This window comes from Symphalangus syndactylus, chromosome 6, assembly GCF_028878055.3.
Source record: "Symphalangus syndactylus isolate Jambi chromosome 6, NHGRI_mSymSyn1-v2.1_pri, whole genome shotgun sequence".
In the NCBI taxonomy this organism is placed as follows: domain Eukaryota; kingdom Metazoa; phylum Chordata; class Mammalia; order Primates; family Hylobatidae; genus Symphalangus; species Symphalangus syndactylus.
Window position 1 is genome coordinate 120116591 of NC_072428.2, and position 24544 is coordinate 120141134.

Here is a 24544-nt window from a genome sequence, read left to right on the forward strand (position 1 = left end):
AGATCACCTTTGTTTAAAGAACAGTATACACAATATGGTCTAATCTTTGTTTAAGAAAAAAACTCGAAAGCAGAGAAAGAAATTTGGAAAGATACATGCCAAATGGTTTTCTTTGGATGGAAGAATTATTGATGATTAAAGAAAACACTTTCTTTTAATTCATACTTTTTATAACAAGCAACTTCATTGCTGCTTGTTATAGGAAATGTCATCAGAAAGACATTTTCATTTTGGAAAAAAGCACAGAAAGAGGGATATCAGTTTGGTGTAAATGCAGATGGATCACTTTCAAGACAGTGCAAAATTGGATATTAAAAGGCCTTCTGTTTTGTTTTAATATAGAGTGAGGATTGGAATGGGCCACATCTACAGGGACACTCAGCAGATGTGGACTGAGTGATTGCAGTGTTTCAAGGTAAACATTATAAAAATAAACAAATGAGCAAAGTAATGGAATGTGATAGACAGGATGCCTGAGTAATTACTATAAATGCTCTGGCCTTTTTTTTTTTTTTTGTCAGAGACCCAGAAAAGACTTTAACCTCTAGGTCTATTAATCTGGCTTCTATCACAGGGTAGCTAGTGGCATTTTATGTTCTCAATCATAACTATATTGCCCTTGGTATGCTCTAGCAATTTTGTTCTCTTTCCATCAAAGTTTGTTATCCTAGGAATGGAACATGTACAGATTGGTGATATCACACAGGTGGATGTCTACAACCTTGAGAATTTCACATGCAGGTGGGAATTTTCCCATGTGGGAATTCACATGAGTTCTCAGAGGGCCAGCAGATCACCCTCAGCTGCCATCCCTATAAATAAAGTTCAGGAAGGACTCTGAATTCTGGACTCCAGGAAAATCCATGGCCATGAGGTTGATCCTGTTTTTTGGTGCCCTTTTTGGGCATATCTACTGTCTAGAAACATTTGTGGGGTAAGTTATGCTTTCTGGTGCTTCTTTGAATTTTACTTACCTGATTGATGGAGCCTTTGATTGTTACAGAGTAAATGGGTAAAGTGTTCAGTGTTTTCAGAGAAGTTCTCTTAGATGTGGGGATAAGTCAATAGTGGGAAAAATAGGAGTGGATGATCAAAAAGGAGATGAATGACATTTAAAGGAAAAGACAAAAGTGAAAACTGAACACACATAACCCTATTTCTCTCTGTCCTCACTCATTTTTCCCTCCAGTGATCAGACTATAGGGATGATAGACATCAGGGAAAATACAGCTGTGTGACCATTTGTTTCAGGCAACTCAGCGGGTGTCAACGCTACTCTCCCACCTCCTCCTGCTCTTCTGGGCTTTACCATCCACATTAGCCCTTGTGCCCTGACCCCCGATCTTTAGATTCAGCATCTAGGCGGTGGAACCTCATGAAGTGGAAAGGCCAGGGCTATAGATTTCAGCTCAACTCCTCCTCTCCTGGCTTTGGAGGACTCATCTTTGCTCCAAAGTACTTTGCTTCATGATTCTATGAAGGGTTTTAGGCAGCATTTTTTGAAGAGTGATCCAGGGAACTAAGAAAGCAGTCAAATAAGTTTGGTTCCAAAAAGCCACTGGTCAAATAACTGTGGGAATCAGAAGATTAAACAAACTATAGGATTTCTAGGAGCCTTGGCTAAATCAGTGTGCATTATAAATCTATAAGAGGGGATCTAGGTTACAGCATGTACTCTTTTTTTTTTAATCATAAACTACCCACTGCCCCCAGCTTGCTCACTCTTTCTTTCTCTCTCTTACTTTCTTTCTTTCTCTCTTCCTTCCTTTCTTTCCTTCCTTCCTTCCTTCTTTTTCTTTTCTTTTCTTTTCTTTTTTTCTTTTCTTTTCTTTTCTTTTCTTTCACTGAGTAACTCAAAGAACTACTATTCTTTAGAACACACACCGGGAAATATGACCCTATTGTATTACTTTTCTCAGTGCCTTCCCATTATAAAGGAGGACTCCTGGGAGTCCATGCATTAACCAAAACTAATGAGACTTCGATGGAAGAATTTTCAGACCATTTGTGACAGATGAGCCTCGAAGAGCTCACGTTCCATCACTTCTCTATTCCACTGGATTTTGTAGGAAATTGCATGGGGCTTGGTTTCAGAAGATCCATATTCTGGTCCCTGTACACGGCTCATTGTATTGATTCCTTCCCCACTGCACAAACAGTTGGGGCAGTGGCTTAGGAAGTCTGCCTACTTGGAGAAACGCTAGAAGGGGAAGTTCTGTCACCAAGGGAACTCTTCCTAAAGAGATGTGCTTGATTGTTTTGAGATTTCTCTTTCATGTTCATCCTTCATTCCCTATTAAGGGTGTGTGTGTGTGTGTGTGTGTGTGTGTGTGTGTTTGTAAAGAGAGGCATAGCACATAATTTGTCAGGGTCCCAACTATCTCTGGCCATGCCCCATGTTTGGGCCACATGAATTGGGTCTGGGGATAGAACCTTGATACATTTTCAGTTGACAAAAACAAAGAACAAACAAAACCCCCAAAACCATTAAAAACAAAACCTTAGGTCTACCCACGTATGAATTGTTTCCTCTTACAAGCACCAAATTATTCCACTTTTTAAAAACTTACTTCTGAACAACAGGAACAGGCAAGTATTAAAAGCTATAACACTCCACCAGCAGCAGGTGTTATTTGACTCATTAGCTAAGGGAAAGGTAACTTTAATGGCAGGCTTCCTGCTAGGAGCAGGTACACCTATTCATTATTATTTAGATAACATTTCCTGGGAGGAAATAACGCCATTCTATCACCTTCTCATTCTGGCAGTGTGGGTTTAGTATACTATTTATTAGTTTCTGGATTGTCACAGAGATTATTGACTGTTGCATTAATCTGTTATACGCAGAGACTAACAGGCGCAGAAAGCAACAGGAAACAGTGTCCAGGTTTTGCTTTTAAGGTCATATTTGTGGTTAATTTTCTTTAGAAACCAAGTTCTTGAGATTGTACCAAGCAATGAAGAACAAATTAAAAATCTGCTACAATTGGAGGCTCAAGAACATCTCCAGGTATTTGATGTAGTGGGAGTTGCTGTTCCCAGAATGAATACAGTTAAACATGATTGAGATCTATTTTCGACTGTATTCTGACTCCCATGACATAGTGTGAAATGCTAACTCATGCAGCTGGGTTTCTGGAAACCTGGGCTCTAGTCCCAACTACAGGACATTGGGCAAGTCACCTACCTTCCCTGTGTCTCATTTTCTCACTCAGAGTAATGGCGATAAATATGCCGTTCTTCTATCTCTCAGGTTTATTGTAAGAACGAAAAGATATATCAAATGTGAAAGTTACTTTCAAAAATTAAACACCTTTAGTGCATATTTCCCTTGTAAAATAATTTATAGCATTTATATCCCATTATTAAATGAATTGGATCACTAGAATACCAGCTTAAAAAAACTGCCATCGTTTTAATAATCTTTTCCTTCTGCCAGTTTTAATATCTAGCCATAGGGGCAGGGGAAACAATATAATGGATTTGCTGACACGTGGATATTTAAAAGGCCTTGTTGCAGTATCATAGTGATTCCACAATGATTCCAAAACTTGTGGGCTCAAGATAAAATGGATGCAAGTTGATTTCTAGAAATCTATCAGTGCTGAACTGTCCATTCCCCAGAAGAGCCCATTCATTTCCTTGGCTTGGACTTTTATCCCTTTCAGCTTGATTTTTGGAAATCACCCACCACCCCAGGGGAGACAGCCCACGTCCGAGTTCCCTTCGTCAGCGTCCAGGCAGTCAAAGTGTTCTTGGAGTCCCAGGGAATTGCCTATTCCATCATGATTGAAGATGTGCAGGTAATTATGCCATGGACTCGCCTTCCTGCAGCTTGCTGGGCCACATGAACGTCAGTTCAGTTCTATTTTCTTTTATGCTTGAGTACTCTCTGCAGGGAAGGGACCTGTGGGTGCCACTAGGACCTTCCAGCAGTCTGGGCTTCCCTTGCAAGGTGGGTAGGAGGGCACTGTCTCTCTCTCTTTTGCATTTGGCACATGCAGAATATGGTAACAAAGAATTTAAGGGAAAGGGCAAAAGACAGGCTACAGCATGAAATATAAAGTGCAAACCAAAGGGTGTTAGGCAGAAGAAGGAGGAGAAGGAGTCTCACTCTGTCGCCCAGGCTGGAGCGCAGTGGCACGATCTGGGCTCACTGCAACCTCTGCCTCCCAGGCTCAAGCGATTCTCCAGCCTCGGCCTCTCCAGTAGCTGGGACTACAGGCATGCACCATCACGCCCAGCTAATTTTTGTATGTTTAGTAGAGACGGGGTTTCACCATGTTGCCCAGGCTGATCTCAAACTCCTGGCCTCAAGTGATCTGCCCGCCTCAGCCTCCCAAAGTGCTGGGATTACAGGCATGAGCCACCGCGTCTGGCTTGATTTAGTTCTTGTTTAGAGGTTAACTCTTAACTCAGGCCCTGAGCTCTCAGAAAGGTAGGATGAGCCATAAGACTGTGCCTGCAAACCTACCCCGGCACACCTGCAGCATCTGGCTGGTAGGAAGTCCCATGAATGCTCCATCCCCTTTCACAGTGGGGCCAGAATAAGGGAAAGCCATAACCTCAAAGCCTACAGGACAAGAAGAGGAAAGCTTGGTACTGGGGACCCGAGTGTTGCCCCTTCCTTCACAATTACAGACTGAAACGCATTGCTGTAAACCAATCAGAGAATTGTTTTATCTTAGGTCCTGTTGGACAAAGAGAATGAAGAAATGCTTTTTAATAGGAGAAGAGAACGGAGTGGTAACTTCAATTTTGGGGCCTACCATACCCTGGAAGAGGTAGGTATTTCAAAATGAACATCACAGAGACGGGCCATTCTCTCCTCTAAGGACAAAGCTCATACTTCCACGTGGTGATTTAATGGCCTAGAAATTATTCTATTATTTTCTAACTTCTCCAAGTTTCCTTAGGATTTCACAACCAGGACCAGTGTCACTGGCTTCACACCTACTCCTGCTTCATGTAGGACCTGAAGTCCACTTGCCCATCTCAACAGCCACCCACTGTGGAGTGTCTAAAGGGTACCCACAAGCAGCCCCCTCAGGCTGGTACTCTTGCCCTCAGCCCCCTTGCTGACTTCTGACCTGTGCTGCCCACAAAGCCAGGGAAGCCATCATGGCTGCCACTGACGATGCAATCGGGGCACAGAGCCAGGTGAGAGCTGTGTTTTCGGGCTGCCACTGATGATGGAATCAGGGGCCACCCTGATGCTTCTGATTTCCATCCAAGTGTTGCTGGTGGAGAGTGTCCAGGTTCTTGGTGTCTTGAACAAATAATTGGACAAAACGCACAAACAAACCAAGGAAGGAATGAAGCAACAAAAGCAGATATTTATTGAAAACAAAATTACACTCCATAGGTCGGGAGCAGCCTGAGCATAGAGGCCCGAGAGCCCATTACAGAATTTTCTGGAATTTAAATACCCTTTAGAGGTTTCCCATTGGTTACTTGGTGTACACCCTATGTAAATGAAGTAGTAGCCTGCGATCAGTCTGATTGGTTGCAGAAAGTGGCCAGTCAGAGGCTGAAGGGAAGTTACAAAGTTATACTCCTATGCAAATGAAGACTTGGCTTGCAACCAATCTGACTTGTTGCGGGAGGGGACCAATCAGAGGTACTTTCAATTTTTCATCTGCCATGCCAAAAAGTGGGGGTTGGTGCAAAGGGAGTAGCCCCTGGTCCTTTTGTTACTTGGGCATGGAAAGTTGGGGTTTTCTTTTTGATTTAGTTCTAGGGAGTCAGCCTGAATTGGCCTTAGGTTCCCTGCCTCCAGACTCTATTCTTCTGCCTCACAGGGATGCCCTCTCTAAGACCTCATGGCCCCAAAGCCTCATGGAGTCTCTGCTGTCTTTCCTGGGCTTTGTTGTTTCTGTGGAGACTATCCCCTTCCTGCATCTGCTACTCCATGCTGCTGTGGGGATCCTGGGCAGTGCTGCATTTACTTCTGTGGCACAGAGCTCTTCTCCAGGCCCACGGGAATCTATCTGCACTGACTTAAGAGTCGAGGGATGGAAAGGGGCTGCAGGGGATGGTGGTTGTAGGGCTAAGGGGTGGCATGGGGAGTAGGAAAGAGCCAGAGAAGAGGTATCTGGTAGGCACCAAGTCTCCAAGTTGGCAGTTTTTAAATGCAAAAAGCCTTAAACATTTTTTTCTCTTAATTTATTTGATGGGAAAACCTGATTTGACCTAAACTCATTTGGGAGCAAAATCTGACCTGAACTGCCTCACTGCTCATTTGTTTCACTGACAGAAATAATATTAATGTGCTTGAATACGGAGCAATGTCCCATGTGTAATACATAATATATACTTCCTATTACCTATCTAAAATTCTCCCCTGAAAAAAATATCTTATTTGAAATATATATGGCCTCAAGGGTTTCAGATAGGGGACTGTGGACCAGCACAGAGAATAAGAAAGAAAAGGAAGTGAAGCAAACAAGACGCCCTCCCTCTCTCCCAGACAAACTGATGTCTGTCTCCTACGGAGTGCAAATACTAGCAACAGCTGGAGGGACTGACTTCCTCCCGCTAGCTCTCCAAACGCGCCCGGACACGTCTCAATCCCAGCAATGGACACAGATTGGGCTCTCCAGATGCATAAAATTTCAATCGCCTTGAAAATAGGAGCTGGAGTAGCCGGTGGCGTTAGTGCGTCTGCAGCAGAAACCCCATTGTCCCTGGGCCTGATTTAGCCGGGAGACATTTTGTAGAGATCGCCTCTACATCCATTTTGGGATTGAGGGGGCACTACCATTTGTATTCCTCTGCTAGCAAGGGCGAGAAACCCCACCTCAGGGCTGGGGTCGCCAAAAGCCATAAGTACCTCAGGGAAGTGTGCCATTTTGCTTTGCACAAAACTGCAAAGAGCCGGCTGGGCTGCAGCCCCTGCAGACGCTGATAGACTCAGCAGCACTCAGCTGGATCCAAACCCTCCAATCCTACAGCTCGGGCCGCGCTGCCCGCTCCGCTGTGTCCCAAGGGAATGGGGAAAATCACCAGGGGATCAGATCTCATGCAACAGATGGTTCACTCGCAAATGTCTATTTATTCACTTGAAACATTTCAGATTTCCCAAGAAATGGATAACCTCGTGGCTGAGCACCCTGGTCTAGTGAGCAAAGTGAATATTGGCTCTTCTTTTGAGAACCGGCCTATGAACGTGCTCAAGGTACACGGTGCAGGGACGGTTCTTCCTCTCGATGTTTCTAGAATCTCTCTCCTCCCAGGCTAGCCGGCAGTCCCAGCCTGTGCTACAGAGCGGCTCCTTTTTATTACTTTTTTTTTTTTTCTTTTCCTCCTAACCGGTCCTTGCTGGTTTTGAGTATCCACTCCCCCACCCCCGCCCCCTTCTTTTTCTTTCTCTGTTTCTGAGCAAGCTGACGCAGGTCTGCAGGAGTGAATTAATGCTCGCGTCCTGAGAGATGAGCTCCCGGGGAACCGGGGCAAATGCGCCAATAGGAGCCGAGGAAGGGGGAGGTGCGGGCCGGGGGAGGTTGGGGGCTGGGGGCTGTAATCAAGCTGGGAGTTCTCTGCCTCCCCTCCCTTTCTCTTTTTTTTCTTTCCTCTTTAAACACACACACATACACACACACGCGCGCGCGCACACACACACACGCACACCAGTTAAAAAAGAAAAAGCACTAATTGCCTAAGCTGCATTTTTTATTTTTTGTTTTTTAAAGAAGAGTTCTGGTCGTATGCAGAAGGATGATGGACAACTAAACCCTAAACCGCAAAGACAAATGCCCTGAAGGAAGATCTTTTGAAAAAGGATATAGATGAAAAAAGGTTAGGGTTTTACGCCATCTCGTAACCTCTGACAGTCTTTGTGCACATAATTTCAAGCTTTGCACTTTGTCCTCAAAAACAGCGAAAATCATTTCCCCAGATTTCCTAGAAAGAGTTTGTTAAGAGAAAAAAAAAATCAAAAAGAGGCAATGTCACAACTCCTCGCTAAATTTGGAAACGTTTTGGCTGGGAACCAACTGACTAACTGGGACAGATGGATTTCTCCAGAGCGTTTTTCCCAAAGCAGGCCTGAGAGGAGTGATTTGCCTACTTTATAGCACTAGGATACATTTGCTGATGTTTACCTCCCTTCTTTCTTTTTATTTCCTCTACCCGCACCCCCCCGCCCCGCCCCGCGCCGAGTTGGGTCAGAAAACCCCAGATTCTCTTCCACCTTGGTCTCCCCTGGCCTTCCCTTTTCCGGGGTGGTTCGGCGGTGGAGGATGTTGTGTTTTTGAAAGTTGCCTGCCTTTTACATTTGAGCTCTTTAGAGGAAAAGGCACAAAACACTTTTAACTAAAACTCCTAGAACCCATGAACTGTAATTTTTAGCAAGGATTTGCATTTCTCATTTACCTTATCTGCTGTGTTTAGAATGCTGCACAGAGATAGAAGTTGATGGTGCAAAAATAATCTTTTCCTCCCCATTTACTGATCCAATTGGCAAAGCCACTGTTTCAAATAAAACTAAGCCACTTAGATCATAAAATTTAAACTCTGGAAAGTACCTCCAGAGGCTTGCTATCCTGTTTTTATGAAGGTCTCAAAAGGTTATCACAAGCATTTTTATAAAAAAACACTATCAGTGCATACATTTGGAAAATAGAGAAAAGAAAAAAGAAAAAAAATCCTCATAATTCTAATTCCACAACTATGGGATAATAGCTATTAACAATCTGTTGTATATTTTTCTACTTTTTTCTCTCTTTTCTTTTTCCTTTTCTCTCTTCCTCCTTCTCCTTTTCCTTTTTTCTTATATGCATGTGTGTGTATAAATGAACTAGTTTCTTTAAAAATAAAAATGAAATCCTGTAATCCGTTTTTTTCTGATTTTCAGCATATGAAGATATTTTCATGTCATCATCTACAATGATTTTTTACAAACTTCAGAGGAGAATTGTCTATGCCCCTCAGTCTGCATTTACACTTGCATTCAAAGAAAGGGACAAAAGAAAATTCTCCTTAAATGAGAGTTAGTCAACATCATCACTGTCTGTATTTCCTTCTCTGTCAATCACACCAAGAACAGAGAGAGGGACAGAGAAGGATGGTCTAGGGTAGAAAGGAGGCAACCAGGTGCCCTGGTGGTGGAGCCGTTCACATTGCCACACTTGCTTTTGCAGTTCAGCACCGGAGGAGATAAGCCAGCTATCTGGCTGGATGCTGGGATCCATGCTCGAGAGTGGGTTACACAAGCTACGGCACTTTGGACAGCAAATAAGGTCATTTTGCCTAACATTCCTTGCTTATTTTGCCTTTCTGGGATCAGTCCCACCAAAATCCGTGACAGTCCCAGTGGTCCTGATGGCTGGCGCTCTCAGCCAAAACCCTTCTCTTGTCACATGGGCTGGCAGTCAACCCATCCAGACTTTTTTGGTACTGCCCCATCCAGCACCCCAGGCTCCTACCCTTGGGCAGGCCACTGTGCGCTGTGTTAAAAGACACCACGATGTGATAATTGCTGTTGAGTGAGAGAGGGGGAAAAAAAAGACTCAGTAAGCTAAAGAGATTGAACAGGTGGCCAGGGAGACCCTTGGGAGCCAGATTTCAGCTTAAGAACTGACTAGAGAAAAATCACTTTGCTGCCTGGAACCCTGTGGGCTGAGGTGTGATATGCTAGAAATTTATAAAATCATGAAAGGGGGTCACCTGGAACATACAAACAGGTATAAGAAGAGTTAACCCACAGATCCAAAGTAGAGTTGGCTAAGGGTGTTTGGGTTGTTCTGAAAATTTCCCAAATTTGATTTTGAAGGTAGGGTGTAGTAAGATCTCTCTTTCACAAGTTTGTTGGCATTAGAGTCAGGACATGGGGCTAGGTATGACCTAGTTTGGTATTTCTTAAGTAATTCAAAAATGACATGCTATAAATCAGAATGTTAATTCATGAGCAGAGGAAATCAATCCACATCAGATCATTCAAGCATGTGCAACCACGTGCATACCGACTGATACATTTTTCCCTTCAATTAAAATGCGGTTACCTTTAGGGTATTATGAAATGGATATTTAACAGTTGAATAATAATGTCTTAGGATGGCTGAGCACAGGAAATGAATAAATTTTAATCCAGCAGAAACTTCAACTCAACTGCAGTTAATGGCAAGTAAAAATGTAATTCCCCAAATGGAATTTAACTGGTTCTCTGTGTCTTTAGCAATGTCTCTGCATATTTAAGTAATCTGCTGTTGCTTGTGAGTTCTTTTGGAAGGTTATCCCATGTAGGGATTAAGGAATATCAAACAAAATTTCTTTGGTGCATAGGTCCACATAAGTCACATATATCACTGCTCACTATTGCAAAATGTCTCACTGGGATGAATAGGAAGAATGTTACTGCTTGTGAAAGAGAGTAGATATATGATATCTGATTTTTACTCAATAGAAGTAAATTATTCTGATTAGAAATAAAAGTATAGACGCTAGCATATTCAACACATTAACATTGCAGGAGACCGGACTGCTGGATGCCTAGAAGACTTTCCTTGATCAATAGTGATCCCTGGTTCACATCTGGAAAAAACACACTACCTTACTATTCTGTCCTGTGTTCCCGACAAAAGTGGTGTGTGAGGTTGACATGTATCTTGTCTTTGCTCAGATTGCTTCTGATTATGGAAAGGACCCATCCATCACTTCCATTCTGGACACCCTGGATATCTTCCTCCTGCCAGTCACAAACCCTGATGGATACGTGTTCTCTCAAACCAAAGTAAGCCTGGATTTTGTTCCCTTCTTCAACAAGGACCTAAGGAGATGTGTAGGAACTTCAAAAGCAAAATAAAAGTACTCATTCTTCTCTTGATTTACTCAAAATGGAATGTCTAATTTCTCAGTAGTCGCCCGGAAATGAGGGATAGAGAAGTGTTTATAATCACTTCTTATTCCAACACATGATGTCTTTACATATTGCCTCAGCCAGGGCCCATTTCAGCTGTTAGGCTGGGCTATTAGAGCTCAATGTTCACCGTGAGTCATCTAGGAGATTTGTTCCAATTATCTCTGCGTTATTTTGTGGTAGGATTGATAGAAAAGAGGAGGCGGATGTTACCTGCTGACAATTAGATTGCAGTAGGATTTAGGTGGGCAGTACAGTGCATCTAGCATTTTACTTACAATCTGTGGGAGAAATCCTCAGTAATATCACTAAAAAGAGTTACGTAGTTTTTTTTTTTCCCTTAAAATCTCATTACAATCCACTATTGTAGCAACCATGACCCCACATATATTCAAAATGAATGACAGCTTCAAGTTTATTTTTAGAGAGAGCTAACTACGGTAGCATTTTCAAAGACATTTTCAAAGAAACTAATACTAATACTAGTACTCATCCCATGAGATACCATATGAATCAAGGGTTCCATTGTCAAGACCAGGAAACACCGCCCACCATATCCGTTTCTTAGAGGTTTATAAAAAACAAGGCATTAACAATCCTTAGAAGTTCTGAAGTAAGTTTACCAAGTTAGCTCCATATTTTCTCCAAATAGTCTCACTGCAGAACCCTCTCTTCTGCTTTTGGTTCTTGCTGTTGGTCTTGGACAGAACTAGGGTTCCATGGCACGTGTTTGGCAGGCGTTCGTTTGAGGAGATGGGGGCGTATTCATGTCTCACTTTGGTGAGATGGCAGGGAAACTCCTAGCAGAACCTGTATGAGGACTGTCCAACACCTCCCCAAGCCAAGGGAAAGGAGTGTCCCAGAGAACTAGGGAAATTGACAGAATTCTAAAGGAACCTTCTGATCAGGCTGAATGACCCTCTTTCTTTTTTTCCATGTGCTTTTTGGGTGGGATCTGAAAGAATCGTATGTGGCGGAAGACCCGGTCCAAGGTATCTGGAAGCCTCTGTGTTGGTGTGGATCCTAACCGGAACTGGGATGCAGGTTTTGGAGGTGAGCGCAGGGACTTGCCCCCAGGGATGGTCAGCCCGTGGTCTGGCCCACAAGCTGGTTCAAATGGCCCTGCAGTGCATCAGCTGGCTAAGCCCATCCAGGATTTAAGCCATTTAAAAACCTCTTTGAAAAACACTTAACTAAATTCCCTTCACAGGAGCACAGTGCTGTCACAGAGCTCTGAGCAGCATTTAATATATTTTGTCTCACATCTTGGTTTTCCCACAAGCTGTCGCCCGGTTAGCCTTCTGTGCAGCGGGAGCAAGACTTTGCGCAGTGACGGGAGGACTCGGAAAGCCCTGAGCCAGCCACTAGAGGGGGTTAGGATCTATTCCAAGGAGAAGCATTACATCATCTATGGATGCTTCGAGAAAGAAAACTAAAAAGAAGTACATACACACAGGATGAAGAAACTGACTTTCAAAACAGATTCAAATATAAAATGTGAGCTTGCTGCCCTGGCTTTGTGACAGCTCTTATGTTTTGGAGTTCCGTGTCAGGCTAGTTAGGGGCTCCTTTATGCCCTCAGCCACTGGTGAAAACCCCTTATGTTTCAGTAACCATAGAATTAAATTTTTTCCCCCTCACTAGGCTATGATAAGATTGAGGTCAGGAGCTGTGTCTTTTTCACTGTAGTATTCCTAACACCTAGCACAGTGTCTGCAACGTAGAAGGCAATCACTATGTATTTGTAAGACAAATTAATTAATTAGAGTTATAGAGCTAAGACAGGACATACTAGAGAACTGCTACAGGATATGGATGAGTGGCAACTTCATTCATTGCTTTTACAATTCTTCTTTTTTTTTTAGTGTAGGGGAAAAATAATTAAAGCACCATACTGAGCAATGGCCCACAGTTCAATGTCAATCCCCCCAATATTATTTTCATTAAATAATTTTAAAATAAGGTGACGTTTTGTCTGTATCACATGGGGACCCTAGGGAATCCTAACCCCTACTCATCCCCTGGAAGTTTCTCTAGCAGTGAGAGCCCTGGCCAGGCCTACCATGGACCCATTTCAGTGGTCTTGAGCCACTCTGGTTGCTGAGACAATCAAGGCCAAAGGTGGCCTTGTTGTCAAATGCAGTCATGATTTCCCCACTGCAGAAAGGGTGCCAGAGGTTCCTTGCATTTGTGGCTTTGTGCCTTGGAATTACAGATGCATAGAATCTTCTACTCTTGGACTCTAAGGATTGGATGAGATCCCAGAAAATGAACTTGCTAAACTCCCACCCAATGCAGGAATTCCATCCATAATATTAAATCTAGCTTTTCTTCCAATAACTCCTACAGAGAGGAGATGATCTAATTAGATGGCTCTTTCTACTGTATAGAGTATTTTTTGAAGAAGAGATGTGTATTTTTTGAAGAAGAGATGTGTCCAGAATCACTTCAGTTAGGCTTTCTGACTATAACCTTTGGAAGAGACTTGATCTAACACAATAACAATCTTGCCCCGACTTCCAGAGGAGAAAATTAGTGATGCATGGTGACCTCCTCCCTACAGTGTCTTCTTAGAGTTCACTGTCCTCACTGGGCTACTTCTGCATCTCCCCAGGACCTGGAGCCAGCAGCAACCCTTGTTCTGATTCATACCATGGACCCAGTGCCAACTCTGAAGTTGAAGTGAAATCCATAGTGGACTTCATCAAGAGTCATGGAAAAGTCAAGGCCTTCATTACCCTCCACAGCTATTCCCAGCTGCTGATGTTCCCCTATGGGTACAAATGTACCAAGTTAGATGACTTTGATGAGCTGGTGAGTTTCTGAAACTTAATTTCAGCCCAGCAACAGACATCCATTGTGTGGTCAAGTAAGTTTCAGGCATAAAGTCATGCCCTAAAGTGGAGGTGTACCATTACAATGATGAATGAAACATAAGTTCAACCACCGAGAAGATTATGATGCAGCCAAAGGTTTGAAAGACTGGTTTTGAACTTTCCTAAATTAAGTTTCTTTGGGAAATAGAATTCATGAAGTTATTGTTACCTTAATCTAGATGAGCAGGAGCCTGGTTTGAGCATAAATTCCCAGAACATGCTTTTCTGTTGCATATGGGGGAAAAAACCCTTGGATTTGGATATGAGGCTCTTCGATTGTCGTCAAACGCTCTAAGCTGAGCAATTCTGCTTCTCAGCAACTTGTCTTATACTCTTCTGGGGCCTTTGGCTCTGTGATCTACCACGACGATGCACTGGTGTATGATGTTGGGGGTAAAACATTCACTTCCCTAACTTGATACCTTCTGTCACCCTTCTTGTTTCAGGAATAAGCCAACTGGCCCCAGCCTTAGATCAGATGGTGACATCTCAGGAGGCTGTGTACAATTGAGCAAGAGCTGTCCCCAGCTAAAAAGAATGTGCAAATATTTCCAATTTGGCTTTTAGGCTTGCTTTGTGAAACCCATATGTCAGAAATAAGCCCAGAGTTGGGTTTATTTTTGTTAATTTACCTTCAAGTAGATTATTGTCAGCAGCCCCATGCAGAAATAGACTAGATTATTCCAATTCAAGTGTGCCTTTCATCTCATCAGTTAGATTTGAGCGCTGTGAGGTTTTGATGGTGAGTATTACCATTCAAGGTCATATCAGGGAAAAAGAATGTTCTAAAATGTTCCTTTTTTAGACCTAGATGACCTTAAATTATCTAAACCTGGTGCTCAAACCTCTAGCAGATAGTCAATCTAGGCTATGATTAGATGGCTTCCTGCCTCCAGGGGAGCCTATTCTGTGTTGGGGAAGGTTGATAGCGTTCTTCTTTATAGAGAGCGAAATCTCTGTATGGTTTTCACCTGTCAGTCCTGGTTTATCATCTGGTTCTACTGAGCAAGTGTATTTCCCTTTGAGAGGTGAATCCACTAATTACTTGAAGACCACCAGCCTGCTTCTCCTAGCTCTTACACCTTCTAAATAACCTCAGTTCATTCAAGCATTCATATTATGGGCTCAAGTTCCCTTACTATTCTGGTCGCTGTTTTCTGAATATGCTTCTTCAAGGGTAGCATCTTAATCTGTTTGCATTGCTGTAAAGAAATACCTAAGACTGGGTAATTTATTAAGGAAAAAGTTTTATTTGGATTATGATTCTGCTGGCTGGAAGATTGGGCATCTGGTGAGAGCTTCAGGCTGCTTCCCACTCATGGAAGGCAAATGGGAGCTGGCGTGTGCAGAGATCACATGGTGAGGGAGGAAGCAAGAGAGAGAGTCGGGAGGTGCCGGACTCTTTTTAACAACCAGCTTTCGAGGGAACTAATAGAGCAAGTACTCACTCCTAACTGTGAGGACTGCACCAAGCCATTCATGGGGGATCAATTCCCATGATCCAAACACCTCCCATTAGGCCTCACCGCCAATCTTGGGGATCAGATTTCAACATGAGGCTTGAGGGGAATGCACATCCAAACTATAGCAGGTAGCTCCCAGAAGTGAATGTGAAATGTGTGTTGTGGGTTACCCAGCACAGAGCAGAGTGTGACCATAACTACCCTCAGCCAGATCGTGCACTTCTGCAAATTCAGTTGAGGATCACATTAGTTTTTTGGCAGTAGCCCTGTGATGTTGACTCATGTTGGGCTCATTGACAAGAGTAACCCCTAGGCTCTCCAAGGATTCTACCAAGCCAGGTTTCCCCCATCTGGTAATTGTACAGTTGTTCTCCTGGACCCAAGTTCAAGACCTTACATTTATCCCTGACAAGAACAGTAAAGCCTCAATCAGTCAAAATTGGAACCCTCAAATAATGGAAAATATTTTTCTGAGCTCTACTTCTTGGAAAAAGAGACAGCCATAGGGAAATAAGCCAATGTAGGGATCTAGTAAAAGAAAAGTCAACTTCCCACATATGTCCTGGGGTCAGTCCACATTCTCTTTAGACCCCTTAAATCTACCCTATTTCTACCCACACCCCTGAACAAGAACTGGTGGCAAAATAACGAATCCTTGAGTGTTGCAAACACCAGGATGATCAAATAGACAATGAGGACCTTCATGTTGTATTTTCAAAGCCAATAGAAGTGAACTTGTGAATACTTCCCAGTGAAAATGTTTCAAATAAAAAGGGTATTGTGCCTTCACCTCAATTAACTAGACAGTCTAGTTAGAGCATTCTATGTTCTGCTGTTGGGCAACTGATCTCCCAAGAGACAAGTGTTATCTGTCTACTTTTCTTTGGTTCTCTTACTCTAGAGTGAAGTGGCCCAAAAGGCTGCCCAATCACTGACAAGCCTGCATGGCACCAAGTACAAAGTGGGACCAATCTGCTCTGTCATCTGTAAGTATCCAATGTGCTGAAAGTTTTCATGAATGACCCACTAAGATGGCAGGCACCGCGTGAGTTTGAGCCAAAACTTTTAAATGCCTTTATTGAAAGGGATAGGTCTTCATGCATGGAACACAACCTTCCCCAATTTCCCTCAGTGAATCTAGTCTCCTCCATGAGATACTTACTGTGTGATGGCCGGAACAAAGAGCTCCCCAAGTATATGTTTTGTGCCCTCTCCTGTGCTTGTTCAGATCCTTACAGCTCACTCTCATTCTGTAGACGTTCTTTATCTAAAAATAAGCCTTTATCAAGACCTCTTTTTTTTTTTTTTTTGAGATGGAGTCTCGCTCTTTTGCCCAGGCTGAAATGTAGTGGCTTGATCTCAGCTCACTGCAACCTCCACCTCCTGGGCTCAAGCACTTCTCCTGTCTCAGCCTCCCAAGTAGCTGGGACTACAGGTGTGTGCCACCATGCCCAGCTAATTTTTGTATTTTTAATAGAGACGGAGTTTCTCTACATTGGTCAGGCTGGTCTCAAACTTCTGACCTCAGGTCATCTGCCCACCTCGGCCTCCCAAAGTGCTGGGATTACAGGCATGAGCCACTGTGCCTGGCCTAAGACCTGGCTCTTTTATTATCTTCCCTTTCCAGGCTAAGAGGGGCTCATGCCCTGAGAATTCCATGGACTGCGGGGGCAGAATGGGTGTGACTCTTGAAGAGGACCCAGGTGGTTCTGTGGATAGACTCTGTTGCAGCCATGTGTTGATGCAGAGTATGTGGAGATGGAAGAGGAGAAGTCAGGAATAGCGGCAGTGTGAGGAATAAGTCTGGGGAGCCTGCCATCAGACTTTCTAGGCCCTCCTCTTCCCCAGTTGATTGAGATAAAAACAAGAAACTACTGCAATGCTTTGGGAAATCCGAGAGCACCCTTGTGCAGGTTCTGAATCCTTCAAAGGCATGGTCCCTTCCTTATGGACAAAGCTGGAAACTCAGGACCACACAGTTCCATGCCCAGGAGTTCCCTAGTGCTTCCATGCCCAAGGATCCTTTGGAAAGCAATGCCTTTAATAGGCACCCATTCTGTTTTTTTTGTTTGTTTGTTTCTTTTTTTTTTTTTGGAGATGGAGTTTTGCTCTGTCACCCAGGTTGGAGTGCAGTAGCACCATCTCGGCTCACTGCAATCTCCAACTCCCAGGTTCAAGGGATTCTTGTGCCTCAGCCTCTGGAGTAGCTGGGATTACAGGCGCGCGCCACCACACCCAGCTTATTTATTTATTTATTTATTTATTTATTTATTTATTTATTTATTTGTATTTTTAGTAGAGAGAGGGTTTCACCACATTGGCCAGGTTGGTCTCGAACTCTTGACCTCAAGTGATCTGTCCGCCTCTGCCTCCTAAAGTGCCGGGATTACAGACATGAGCCACCATGCCTGGCCACCCCTTCTAACAGACTTTTAAATTAAGCGTCTATTATATGTTAAGCATTATGCCAAGCACTGGAGACATAATGTGCCCACACAGAACTCTTTAATAGAAGAGATGAACAGGAAGGCAAATGAACTTTTGTATGATGTGTGCAATCGTAGCTTATACCTGGTACAGAAGTATTAGAAAGTCGGGAGATTTGATGGAAGCGGAGTCAGGAAAAACTTCATGTAGGAAGAGGATAGGGTTGTAAAGACTGGTTGCCAGGTAGCTAGAGAAGGAAAAAAAGGATGGGGCATTCTCATAGCCAACAGCATATGCAAAGGCATAGAAGTATAAAATTGCACGACGGGTTCTGAGAGCTGTAAGTAGGTTGAGATCGCTGAAATGAAAGAGGGAGAAAAGGGAGTTGGGGAAGTTCAGGGTTTTGTGTGCCATGGTAAGGAGTTAAGGTTTAACCTAGAGGATTCTAAAAGCCATTGGGGGGTTTTCAGCAGGACGGTGAGGGAATCGAGGCATTGTGTTTAGCTAAAACATAGCAGCAGTGCGGATGGAGTGATGAGGGACTGCAGTAGAGACATCCCATAGGAAGAGGAGGAGGAGTTCAGGTGAGAGACGACGGCCCAAACTACAGCAGGACCAGTGACGATGGAAGGGATTTAGGAGGTAAACCCAAGAAGCTTTGTCATTTATTGGATGGGGAGAGGTCTTCACTGAAAGTCATTGAGCGGTGCCACTCACTGAGGGAGAAGTCCAGGAAGGTGAAAGAGGGGTGAGGTTGCAAAGATAATGAGTTCAGCTGTGAACATATTGACGCTGAGCTCCTTGTAGTGTATTCAAATGGAGATGGTCTGTAGGTTTCGGACTACATGCCCTGGGATTCTGTGGAGAGAGAGATTTGGGAAGAGTTGGCATAGAGTGGGTGGTTGGACCAGTAGAGCAGGGGGAACATTTGGAGTGAGAGGAACCCTGGGCAAAGCAGGGAGCAAGGTGTTAGGCAGCAGAAGGGGTTAGCAGCAAGGGCTAGGCAGAAAGGCAGAGAACCCTGGATGTCAGAAACCAGGGGAGAAGTAATTATTAAAAAGGAGGCAGCAGTCAACAATGGTGAAGGCCATGAAAAGTCAACTAAGATAAGGACAGGACATTTTCCATTGAATTTTCATCACTAGCTTATTGGTGACCTTAACCCAGAGCAGTTTCAGAAGAGTGGATAAGGGAAGGAGAGCAGAATGGAAGCCTTTTTTCTTTTTGAGATAAGGGATATATTTATTGACTGTGGGAAAGAACAAATAAAGAGGGAGAGGTGGAAGATACAGGAGAGAGAAGAAATGACCAGTGCAATGAGGTTCCAGAGCTGGGGACAGGAGGACGAGCAGAGGTGGGCAGAAGTTGTGGCTCAGGATGGAATGAGAGGAGCATGTCTTTGGATGTGTTGTGGGCGTGGATATAGCCACAGCCATAGGAGGGGTGATGGCGGGAATCACGGGAATGCACCCGTGCTACTCATGGTTTTCTTTTTTTGAGACAGAGTCGTGCTCTGTCACCCAGGCTGGAGTGCAGTAGCACAATCTTTGCTCACTGCCACCTCTGCCTTCTGGCTTCACGAGATTCTCCTGCCTCAGATTCCCAAGTAGCTGAGATTACAGGTGTGTGTCACCATGCCAGGCTAATTTTTGTATTTTTAGTATAGATGGGGTTTTGCCATGTTGGCCAGGCTGGTATTGAACTCCTGGCCTCAAGCGATCCACCCACCTCGGCCTCCCAAAGTGCTGGGATTACCGGTATGTTCAGCTTTTTAAAATTAGCATCATTTCCTGTAAAGTTTTATGAATTTACATTCTAGTTTTTTGTTATTCCATGATGTTGCTATATCCCAGTTATTGAGTCTTTGGATTGTTTCATCTTTATGCTAAACAGTGCTACTATAAACATGTTTGTACCAACTCCTTTTTCTCTTAGATGATCTTTTTGGAATATATTCCTGAGGCAAGATTGTCAAGTTAAATGGAATGAACAGCTTCGGCGCTCATGTTGGTTTTTTTTTTTTTTTTTTTAAGACGGAGTCTTGCTCTGTCACCCGAGCTGGAGTGCAGTGGTGTGATCTTGGCTCATTGCAACCTCCGCCTCCTGGGTTCAAGCAGTTCTCCTGCCTCAGCCTCCTGAGTAGCTGGGATTACAGGCACGTGCCACCACGCCTGGCTAATTTTTGTATTTTTAGTAGAGGCAGGGTTTCACCATGTTGGTCAGGCTGGTCTCAATCTCCTGACCTCGTGATCTGCCCTCCTTGGCCTCCCAAAGTGCTGGGATTACAGGCATGAGACACCACACCTGGCCTCTTGTTACATATTTTTTAGGCGGTTCTCTGGGAAGACTGATCTGCTCACAGTTGCTGAGACCTTTTTAACCATGTTCCACATGGGATTGTCCTCACTTTCATCAAGGATACCCCCAGGGAGAAGGGTCTTCTGAGTGGTGGCAGTGGGGACAGAGGATGGACCTAGCTTGAGACATGATGGCAGCTTAATACTGAGGAATTAGTGCCTTTGCTTAGCAGCCTTTGAGTGGAGGCTGGAGTTCAGAGTGTCAGCCGAATAGCATTGTGTATCCCCGAGACCCCTACATAGGTCTCAGCCATTTTATTACAATGAATCTAGCTTTACATCCACCTTATCTGGAGGTATTTACTAGTAAGATAGACCTTGGAAGGCTGAGGTTTAGTATGTTTTCTTTGGTGAGGTCACAGAAATGGAAGAGATTTCCAACAAACAGATATTGGACAGGTATAGGATTTGCTGTATGATCTTGGAGCCCGACTGTGAATGGCCCACCAAGTTCTAGCTGCATCATTGTCCACAGCTGACTTTTATCCTGGCCTCATTCCAGCTTGGACAAGCTCTACCTCTAAGGACTAGTTATAACGCAGCACCTGTTGCTTCCTGCCCCAGGTCAGTATGCAGCTCTGGGCAGAACACCTGCCTCACTTCACCCATGAGATGGCTATATGGTTGTAGTGGGTGAGACATTTCCTGGGCAGCTTCCCATCTGGAAAGGGCTTTGAGGAGCTGTGCTACAGTAGGTGTTTGGTTCAGAAGTTGTTCTTTTCAAAAAAAAAAAAAATTTTTTTTGAAACAGAGTCTTGCTCTGTCACCAGGCTGGAGTGCAATGGGGTGATCTTGGCTCACTGCAACTTCCACCTCCCAGGTTCAAGCAGTTCTCCTGCCTCAGCCCCCTGAGTAGCTGGGATTACAGGTGCGTGTCACCATGCCCGGCCAATTTTTGTATTTTTAGTAGAGATGGGGTTTCACCATGTTGGCCAGGCTGGTCGTGAACTCCTAACCTCAGGTGATTCGCCCACCTTGGCCTCCCTAAGTGCTGGGATTACAGGAATGAGCCACCACATCTGGCCCAGAAGTTGTTCTTTGAATTATTTCTCAGAGAGGCATGGGGGTGGGGGGGCGCAAAAAAACAAACAAACAAAAAAAGCCCCACAGAGCTTGGGTACAGAGCCCTGGGTTTGAGTTATAGCACTGCCACTTTGGAACCAAGTAGCCATGGTCCAGTCCCTTATTCTCCCTTGGTTTCTTATATCTGTGAAATAGGTTGTTGAGAGGCTCAAAAGATATTATGTGGAATACAAGTGTTCCCTAATTCTAAAGCACTATATAAACGTTGATTGTTAGTTTCCTGGTGAATGCTCTCCCACAGATAACTCCAGTCCTTAATGTGACCTAACTTTTTTGATTGGATCCTGGTCATTTATTGACAATGATAGTTACAAACATAACTGACATTTATTGAATGCTTATTCTACATACATTATCCTAGCTCCTTCACTTAATATCCCTGTTTTTATTTTATTATTTTATTTATTTTTTTAGAGACAGGGTCTCACTCTGCTGCCCAGGCTGGAGTACAGTGACAGAATCATGGCTCACTGTAGCCTGGACCTCCTGGGCTCCAGCAGCCCTCCCGCCTCAGCCTCCTGAGTAGCTGGGACCACAGGCATGTGCCACCACACCTAGTTCATTTTTTAAAAAAATTTTTTTGTAGAGACAGGGTCTCGCTATGTTGCCTAGGCTGGTCTCAAACTCCTGGGCTCAAGTGATCCTCCTGCCTTGGTCCCCAGAGTATTGACAGAGAGCCACGACACCTTGCCACTTAATCTCTTAATTTCAGTTTCCTCATCTGTAAAATGGGAATAATGCTAGTACCTACCTAGAGATTCATGAACCAGTTTAACATAGTGCCTAGCACATTGACACAGCCAATAGTGTCATCACAACCATTATGCCATTTAATTCTCTCCCCTCTGTGAAACAAGTAGTAATATCATCCCTATGTGACAGGTAAAGCATCTGGAAATAAATGACTTGCTTTAGGTCACCCAGGTAATGATTTATAGAGTTGGGATTCTATCTGAGGCCAGTATTCTGTCTACAGTGGACCTGTTAGTGTGATTGTCTGTGTCATGTAGCCACACCAAAAGGTATGAGTTGGTAATTTTGGTCCAGAGAAGATTCAGTTCAAATCAGCAACCTTTTTGTATTTATTATTTACCAGGCATTAATTTCCAAGCTGCTCTGCTGGGCAAAGGCAAAGACAAAAATCATGGGAGTTGACAATATTAATTCACAATATTAACCTCTAGTCCTACTCTTTTCTGGTACAACCTCCCTGGTCTTTCCAGCCCCATTCTTAGGGACTAGGTGGCTTCCACCATCTGTGCCTCAGCCAAGTCCTCCCGTGACCTCTAATTGCCCTTCCTGGGAGGGGCCACAGGGCTGGTCCATTGCTCAGCTTTTCTGAGTCATGACTGACTCGTAAGTTAATGCCATCTTCCTTCATCATCTGTCACATCAGCGGCCACACAGATCTCAGGTGCACATTACTGTATTGGCTGAACCCACCACACAGAGGTGCCGGACATGCAATCTGATAGCAGAGCAGAGAGTGCTCCACCCTTAATGCTCAAAGTCCCCTGAGGGTAGGGACCGAATCTCTTACCGCATTTGTAATCCCCCACTAGAGAAAACTATGTCTGTACCTTCTAAAGAAGGAAGTGGTGTGGCCTACCTAAGGTGGAGAAGAGCCACTTAGGATGGTGTGGGTAAAGCCAGAGGCTCCTAAGAGCACTGAAGGAAGGCTCAGTTCAGTGTCCGCTGAATAACACCTTTTGCTTTTCAAATTATTGTATTTTTTCATAAATGTGACCCTCTACTAAACTCTCCCCCCTCTTACAGTTCACACCTAAGGGCCTGGCTTACCTATGATAGTAGAATTTAATATAGAGGTTCCATTGCGTGAAGGCTAGTGGGAGTCGCGTAACCAAACTTTATTCTCATTTGCCCTTCAGACCAAGCCAGTGGAGGAAGCATTGACTGGTCCTATGATTATGGCATCAAGTACTCATTTGCCTTTGAACTGAGAGACACAGGGCGCTACGGTTTCCTCTTGCCAGCCCGCCAGATCCTGCCCACAGCCGAGGAGACCTGGCTTGGCTTGAAAGCAATCATGGAGCATGTGCGAGACCACCTCTATTAGGGCCCTGGGGAAGAAACAAGAGCCATTAAAATCTCTTTGGTTTGAAGCAAAGTTGGGTTGTGTTGTTTATTTTTCTAAGCCTGATCTGGCAGCACCATTTCTCCAGTTTCTGCTGCCCTCAAACATAGCAAGTCATGGCATTGTACCCCTTCATCTTTTAAAAAATCCATCCTGAGGCCAGGCGTGGTGGCTCACACCTGAAATCCCAGCACTTTGGGAGGCTAAGGTGGAAGGACTGCTTGAGCCCAGGAGTTTGAGATCAGCCTGGGCAACATGGGGATACCCCATCTCTAAAAAGAATAATATTAAAGAAAAAAATCCATCTGGAGCAGAGTGCTCCCAACATCATTTGACAGCTTTTTTTTTTTTTCTTTTGAGACAGAGTCTCACTCTGTCACCCAGGCTGAAGTGCAATGGTGCGATCTCGGCTCACTGCAAACTCTGCCTCCCGGGTTCAAGCAATTCTCCTGCCTCAGCCTCTCGAGTAGCTGGGATTACAGGCGCCTGCAACTACGCCTGGCTAATTTTTGTAGTTTTAATAGAGACAGGGTTTCACCATGTTGGTGAGGCTGGTCTTGATCTCCTGACCCGAAGTGATCCGCCCGCCTCGGCCTCCCAAAGTGCTGGGATTACAGGCATGAGCCATGGTGCCTGGCCCCATTTGACAGTTTTTTATTGTGTTAAATTATACACAAAACTTACAATTTTGACCATATTTAAGTGTACAATTCAGTGGCATTAAGTACACTCACAACGTTATGCAACCATCACCATCATCCATCTCCAGAACTTTCCTATCATCCCAAACTGAAACTCTTCCCCATTAAATCATAACTCCCCATTCCTCTTGCCCTTCAGCCCCTGGCAACTACTAGCTACTTTCTGTCTCTATGAATTAGCCTATTCTAGGTACTTCATATAAGTGGAATTAAACAGTATTTGCCCTTTTGTGGCTGGCATTTTTTTTTTTTTTTTACTTAGCATAATGTTTTCAAGGTTCATCCATGGTGTAGCATGTGTCAGCTCCTTCATCTTAAGAGTGTAGCATTTTAGGGCTAGCAATGGACTTTCAAGTTCATTTATTCAATAAATACTCATGAAGCAACTGCACTATGCCGGGCCTTGTGCCAGGTGCTATACCTGATTCCATTGTTGCCTTTGGTTTTTCCTTTCCTGGTGTGCTGCTTTATGAAGACTGGTGGGGCAGGGCATGGTGACTCAGGCCTGTGATCCCAGCACTTTGGGAGGCTGAGGTGGGAGGACCCCTCGGGGTCAGGAGTTTGAGATCAGCCTGAGCAACACAGTGAGACCCCATCTGTACAAAAACAAAACAAAACAAAACAAAAAGCCTGTCATGGTGGCAAACATCTTTAGTCTCAGCTGCTTGGGAGGCTAAGTTGGGAGGA

General features: G+C 44.1%; 1 protein-coding gene across 1 annotated transcript; it reads left to right on the forward strand.

Annotated features, from left to right (window-relative positions):
• The first annotated feature begins 781 nt into the window (after window positions 1-781).
• On the forward strand, window positions 782-23189 carry CPA2 (carboxypeptidase A2). Its single transcript, XM_055281459.2, has 11 exons — window positions 782-934; window positions 2929-3010; window positions 3669-3803; window positions 4689-4784; window positions 7076-7177; window positions 9141-9239; window positions 10619-10729; window positions 11818-11908; window positions 13470-13669; window positions 16096-16180; window positions 22951-23189. The coding sequence occupies exons 1-11, from the start codon at window positions 864-866 to the stop codon at window positions 23136-23138; spliced, it is 1260 nt and encodes a 419-aa protein (XP_055137434.1). The 5' UTR covers window positions 782-863; the 3' UTR covers window positions 23139-23189.
• The last annotated feature ends 1355 nt before the right edge of the window (window positions 23190-24544 follow it).

Excerpts from the sequence above, each read along its gene's own strand:
- CPA2 (XM_055281459.2), top strand. The coding sequence starts at position 864 with ATGGCCATGAGGTTGATCCTGTTTTTTGGTGCCCTTTTTGGGCATATC. Across the intron at positions 935-2,928 it reads TGTCTAGAAACATTTGTGGG|AAACCAAGTTCTTGAGATTG; the intron begins GTAAGTTATGCT and ends AATTTTCTTTAG. Across the intron at positions 3,804-4,688 it reads TCATGATTGAAGATGTGCAG|GTCCTGTTGGACAAAGAGAA; the intron begins GTAATTATGCCA and ends GTTTTATCTTAG.